Source organism: Microtus ochrogaster, linkage group LG8 (assembly GCF_000317375.1).
Source record: "Microtus ochrogaster isolate Prairie Vole_2 linkage group LG8, MicOch1.0, whole genome shotgun sequence".
Taxonomy (NCBI): domain Eukaryota; kingdom Metazoa; phylum Chordata; class Mammalia; order Rodentia; family Cricetidae; genus Microtus; species Microtus ochrogaster.
This window is the reverse complement of record NC_022033.1, coordinates 24,933,581-24,940,321: the sequence shown is the minus strand read 5'-3', so window position 1 is coordinate 24,940,321 and position 6,741 is coordinate 24,933,581. Positions and strand designations below refer to the sequence as shown.

General features: G+C 50.7%; 1 protein-coding gene across 1 annotated transcript in view; it reads left to right on the top strand.

Moving 5' to 3' along the window:
* The window catches only part of Trib3 (tribbles pseudokinase 3), a 7,209-nt gene extending 2,017 nt beyond the window's left edge, over positions 1 to 5,192 (top strand). The window contains exons 3-4 of the mRNA XM_005363190.2: positions 2,006 to 2,298; positions 3,955 to 5,192. Coding sequence (XP_005363247.1) covers positions 2,006 to 2,298; positions 3,955 to 4,435 — 774 coding nt within the window. The 3' untranslated portion in view covers positions 4,436 to 5,192. The remainder of the gene's footprint in view (positions 1 to 2,005; positions 2,299 to 3,954) is intronic.
* Positions 5,193 to 6,741: the final 1,549 nt, after the last annotated feature.

Sequence of the window (6,741 nt, the reverse complement as noted above, 5' to 3'; positions counted from 1 at the left end):
GAGAGAGAGAATGAATAAAGGGCTAGAGACATGGGCCAGTGGTTACGACTGCTTGTAACTCTCGCAGAGACCCAGGTTCTGTTCCTGGCATCCACAGCTCCAGGGAAATCCAGGGCTTCTGGCCTCCTCAGGCATCTGCACTCATGCACACAGATATACACACACAGACAGACAGCAGACAGACAGACAGACACACACATACACACATGATTAAAAATAAATTTTAAGAAGAAAATTGGATGGCACCCGAAAAATGACACTAGCGGGTCTCCTCTGACTTCCACGGGTGCCAACAGGCAATGGTGACCATGGTGGACATGAAGCTGGTGCCAGAGGGGAGGCAGAAGAAGAGAGAGGAGGAGGCAGACAGGTGGAGATGCAGGGGGACATGAGAATTGTGTGAGGGCCTTGCAGATGACAGAGGACAGTGCATGTCAGAAGCTGGAGGAGGCATGGGGAGGAAGCTCCAAAGGTAGAGTCCTGGCTGCAGGTACAGGAGGCACAAAGTGTGGTGACACACACCTATACTCACAACATCTGAGAAACAGAGGAAGTGGATCTCTGTGAGTTTGAGGCCAGCCTTGTCTACATAGTGAGTTCTAAGACAGCCAGGGAGACAGAGAGAGATGTCGTAAAAAGCTCACCTCCTCTCTGAAAAAAATAAAGAGGTACAAAGATACTAGGCAGGACTGGGCTTTGGGGGAGAAAGAAAAAGTAGTCTGTGTATTTATTCCTTGCTACCCTAACTTTTTTAAAATTATTTTTATTATTTTATGTGTATGGGTAATTGCTTGGGCTTATGTCTGGACCCCCTTGGAACTGGATTTACAGACAGTTGTAAGCCATCATGTGGGTGCTGGAAATCAAAGCTGAGTCCTCTGGAAGAGCAGTCGGTGCTCTTAGCGGCTGACTCATCTCTCCAGCCTCTCCCTTGCCCTTGTAAAGATCACATGCTTTGCGTTTTTCATAGATTAAATTTATTAGTCAGTATGCACGAGTTTCAAGTCAAAAGCTCAAAGTGGTGTATACTTCTGCAGTAGCCAGCTTGTGACAGGTTCAAGTGCGTAAGTCACCTCCCTTTCCTGAACTTCAGTTTCTTTCTTCACAATCCTGGACCCACCTTCCAGGTGTGCGCTTAATGTCCACAAACTCTGAGCATATTTCCCAAATGCCCCCAACTTGGGAAGTTTTTTCCCATGGGTATCTTTGAATCATTCAGGTCACTTCTGAGTCCTGTGGGTCCACTCTTTCTTTCTCTCTCTTTCTTTCTTCCTTCCTTTCTTTCTTTCTTTTTTTATTTCAGAATCTCACTGTGTAGCTCTGGCTAGCCTGGGGCTTACTTTGTAGATCAGGTTGGCATCAAATGCACAGAGATCCACCTGGCTCTGCCTCTTGGGATTAAAGGTGTGTGCCTCCATGGCAGGCCTGAACTTTCTAAAATGAGTGCTCCCTTCCAAAATACTAGCTCACACTTGCCTAGCAAAGACCGACCCTGGGCTTGATCGCCAGGATGGAAAAACAAAATACTCTGGGTTCTACATCTTTCTCAGTTCTTTTGGAATATATGGTCTGTGGGCTTGCTTGCGCTGCTCTGGGTACACCAATGAAACAGGGGCTCTGGTTGTGAGTCCAGCCAGCTGAGCAGAGGCTGCAGGCAGGCCAGTGAGCTGGCTGTGACGGGGGCTTTGGTGGTGGTCTGCCCCTTAGGAGTGCTCTCATATTTGGCTTCTACCCTAGTTTCAATTTCTGGAGGCATAAGGTCACACAGGGTGGCTGGATAGAGCACAGAGTTGGGTGCACAGGTTCTAGTCCCAGATGTGCTACTTGCTGGCCTTGGCCCCCAGACCCCCTGACATGTGGCCTGCAGAAAGTCAGCTGATACCAAGCTAGGAGCGGCCCCCAGTATGTGTAGCTCACAGCGTGTCTAATGGTTGGCATCCCCCTTTGGTAGGCCAGCCTGGCTTCCCACGTCCCTCGCTGTACTTACTCCTGGCTCTGTCTTCAGGTGTACCCGGCCAGCGAGGCCCAAGCGGTGCTGGCACCCTACGCTCGGCTGCCGACCCACCAGCACGTGGCCCGTCCTGCAGACATCCTGCTGGGCTCTCAGTTCCTCTACACCTTCTTCATGAAGACCCACGGGGACTTGCATAGCCTGGTGCGCAGCCGCCGTGGAATCCCGGAGCCCGAGGCTGTTAAACTTTTCCGGCAGATGGCTGCTGCGGTGGCACACTGCCACCAACACGGGCTTGTCTTGCGTGACCTCAAGCTGCGTCGTTTTGTCTTCAGCAACTGTGAGAGGTAAGTGTGACCCCAGAGGCACATTTGAGAAGTGCGTCATGGGAGGGAAACTGAAGTCCATGAGGGCAGAGTAACTTAGGTAGGCAGAGCTAAGGTGTAGCACAGTGGGAAAAGCTCTGGATTTCATCCTAGGCAGGAAAAGAAATTCCCAACACACAGTGACTGTGGCCTGTGGTGTGAAGTTTGAAACCCTAACACTGGACATGGCGGAGAGGTGTAGAGACAGACAGATTCCCAGAGATCTCTGGATAGCTAGTCTATCCAATTGGTGAGCGCCTGGTTTAGTGAGAGACTGTCTCAAGTTGAATAAGGAATAAAGGAATAGATGAGGGTACCAGAATACACCTTTAAATCCTTGTGGAGGCAGAGACAGGTGGATCTCTGTGAGCTAGAGGCCAGTCAGGGCTATGCAGTGAGATCCTGTCAACATACACACACACATGCACACGCACATGCACGCGCGTGCGCGCGCGCGCGCACACACACACACACACACACACACACACACACACACACGTGTGTTCGGGAAGGGGAGGGTTGGAGAGATAACTCAGTGGATGAAGTGCTTTTGCTCTTGCAGAGGATCCAGGTTCGGTTCCCAGCACCCGCACAGTGCTAATGACCATCTATAGCACCAAGCCCAGGGGATCTGACAATCTCTTCTGGCCATTGTGGGCACTGCATGCTCATGGCGCTCAGACACACACAGGCAAAACACCCATTGAATAAAAAATAATAAATAAATCATTTTTTAAAAAAAGAAAGAAGCTGGGCAGCAGTGGTACGCACCTTTAATCCCAGCACTCAGGAGGCAGAGGCAGGTGGATCTCTGTGAGTTTGAGGCTAGCCTGGCCTACAGAGTGAGTTCCAGGACCACTAAGACTTTTACCCAAAGAAACTCTGTCTCCAAAAACCAAAAAAGAAAGAAAAGGAGTGGAAAAGGGGGCTGAAGAGATGGCTTAGCAGTTAAGAGCACTGACTACTCTTCCAGAGGATCCAGGTTCAATGCCCAGCACCTACAGGGTGACTCACAACTGTCTGTAACTTCAGTTCCAGGGCATCTCACACTCTCAGGCAGACAGGAATGTGGAAAAAGCACCAATCACATAAAATAAAATTAAATAAAAATCTTAGTACACCCCTGTCCCCCCACACATACACTATACACAAATACACATACATTTGAAAATTACAAAAATAAAATAAAAACTAAAAAGAAAGAAGAAGGGGATGGAATCTAACTTAGCATTCACAGCCTAGATTGCTAGTTTGACCAATTTGACTCAAGTGTTATGGAAGCCCCTTGGGGTGGAAGGTGGGCAAATCTCTTTGAGTTCGAGGCCAGCCTGGTCTACATAGTGAATTCCAGGACAGTCAGAGAGAGACCCTGACCCACTGAAGCCAGAACCAACCAAACAAAATAATTACGAAGACATTGAGGCTCAGCATGATGGTTTCTGCTGTAATCCCAGCACTCAGGAGGCTGATGCAGGATAGTAAGTTAGAAGCTAGCCAGGGCAACGTAGTGAAATCTTATCTCCAAAAAATAGCCAAAGAAAACCCTGATTAAAAACAAAGACAGGGACTGAAGAAATGGCTTAGTGGCTGCTGTTCCAGAAGACTGAGCAAGACCTGGTCTTTCTGTCTGTGACCCAGGACGAAGCTGGTGCTGGAGGACCTAGAGGATGCCTGTGTGATAACTGGACCAGACGACTCTCTGTGGGACAAGCATGCGTGCCCTGCCTACGTGGGACCAGAGATCCTCAGCTCCCGGCCATCCTACTCTGGCAAAGCAGCTGATGTCTGGAGCCTGGGCGTGGCGCTCTTCACTATGTTGGCTGGTCACTACCCGTTCCAGGACACTGAGCCGGCTCTGCTCTTTGGCAAGATCCGCAGAGGGACCTTTGCCCTGCCTGAGGGCCTATCAGCCCCAGCCCGCTGCCTGATCCGCTGTCTCCTTCGTAAGGAGCCTTCACAGCGACTAGTGGCCCCCAGCATCCCCCTGCATCCCTGGTTAAGGGAGGACCACAGCCTTGTCTCCCCTCCACAGTCTGGCCGCTGGGATACTGACCAGGTAGTCCCAGATGGGCCAGGGCTGGAGGAGGCTGAGGATGGGGAGGTGGGACTGTATGGCTAGGGCCACCCTACTGGCCCTTCAGCTGCAAGCTGTGGATTGCATACCTGTCTCCAAGCTTTCTCCTGTCTCTTTGGACCAAGCTAAACCTTAAGTGCCTTTTAGGAGGAAGAAACAGCCACTATGCCTCATGTGATCTCCCACAGGCATTGTGGAGGGTGAGGGCCCCTGGGTGCCAAGTCCTGTTCCAGGAGCTGTCAACAGCTAAGAGCTAGGGGGAGAAAATACCTTGCTAGCCGAGTGGCCTCAGTGCCACATGCTCCCAGGCCAGCCTCTTGCTTTCTGCCCACGGCACATTTCATACCAGGCTTGGCCTTCTCTGAGCTGGTGCTAGGCTTCGGTTCACAGGACAGCCCTCTTCATCAGTGCCCCAGATGCCTTGTGTCTCCGTGCCAAAGACCAAAGACCTCAACCCATACCTCAGGCCCACCTGTCAGGCCAGGCTGGGAGTGTGCTGCCTGGATTCCCGTCTCCAGGCAGGAAGCCTGCTTGAAGACTTGGCCCAAGAGCCAAGAGAAAAGCATGAGAATCCAACAAAGAAGCATCCACCTCAGGGAATGAGGGTCTGGGTCCCTTCACCCTGGTGGCCTCTAGCTGGAGCAGCACAGTTGAGAGGAAAGGACAAGACAGGGACTGTCCTACTGCCATATGGAAAGTCTCAGGCCCCGTGCTGGGGACTCTTAGTACTCAGGTCCATTGTCAGTATGCTGGCTTTTGTTCGGTTGAGTTTGTATTTTCACTATGTGCCTAATAAAAGAGAACTGTTCTATATGCTGGAGAGTTCTACCTTCTGTCCTTCATGGTTTTCCCTGCCTCCAACACTGGCCCCAACACGGAAGCCAGATAAATCTCAACCCCAACCAAATGGTTCATGGTAAGACACCCCCATTGATCTTCTTGTACACGCTATTTCTCCTAGAGACCCCAGGTCTCACATGGGGAGCTTTCCAAGCTGAGGGCAGGTGTAGCTCAGATGTAAGCACACATCTAACAGGCTCAGGGGTCAGGGTTCCATCTTCAGGCCAAGGCAGGGGGTGGGGTGGGTGGAGAGTTGGCTTAACCAGGAGGCAACATACTTTGCATAAAGATGGGTCAGTGAACAGGGTGGTTTTAGGGCAGGCCAATCTGGATCTCCAGAATGTTGGCAGGAGGCCTGCTTTCTTCACTCCTTCAGTCCTTGGCTGTCTTCCACAGAGGCAGCTGGCACGTGTGTCACATTACACAGAGAAAAGTGGCACTGTCATACTTAAGAACTCAGCACTCGAGTGTCAGGCTGCCCCAAAGCCAGGATGTGCCAGCTGTTGGACCCTCAACAGATTTCGTAACTACTCTGTACCTCAGGCTCTTCACCTGGGCAGGCATAGAATAGAATAGTGTGTGTGTGTGTGTGTGTGTGTGTGTGTGTGTGTGTGTGTGTGTGTGTGTTTGCGCGCGCACACACACTCATGTACGTGCAGGTGTGTTAACGTATATAGAGGCTGGAGTTAGATATCTTGATTTTTTTCTTTTTGCCTTTTCAAAGTGGTATTTCTCTGTGTAGCCCTGGCTGTCCTGGAAATTGCTCTGTAGACCAGGCTGGCCTAGAACTCACAGAGATCTGCCTGTCTGCTTTTGCCTCATGAGTGCTGGGATTAAAGGCATGTACCACCACATCCTGGCTTGAACAATCCTCAATCACTCTTCCATCTTATTCCTTGAAGAGGGTCAGCCTCTTTCTCCCTTTTCTTTTTGTTTGGTTTTTTGGGACCGTGTTTCTCTGTGTAGCTCTGGCCACCCTGGAGCTCATTAGCCTTGAACTCAGAGATCCACCTACCACTGCCTCCTGAGTGCTGCTGGTCTTAAAGGTGTGAGCCACCATCGCCCGGCTGAGTCAGGTCTCTCAGTTAAACCTTGATCTCCCTCATATAGCCAGTCTTATCAGTTTGCTCTGGGGATCCCCTGTCTCTACCTCCCAAGGCATTTGTGTGGGTACTATGAACAGAATTCTTTTTCCTAGAAGCCATCTTAACTACTGAGCCATCATCCTAGCCCAGACTCTCTTAGAACACACAGTGTGGTGACTAATAGGAGGAAAGAAGGGAGGGATGGAAAGGAAGAAACAGATATTGGGCTGGGAATATAGCTTGGCAACAAGTGTTTGCTATCCAGCATTCATGAGACTCTGGGTTTGCGTCTGCCTCCCTCTCCTGGGCATCTGCACTGGAGACAGGCAGCTGCCATCTGATGGAGCCATGTGGAGAGGTCTCTGTGCACACAGGCTCACGAGGAAGGGGCAGGCATGTGGAGAGGTCTCTGTGCACACAGGCTCA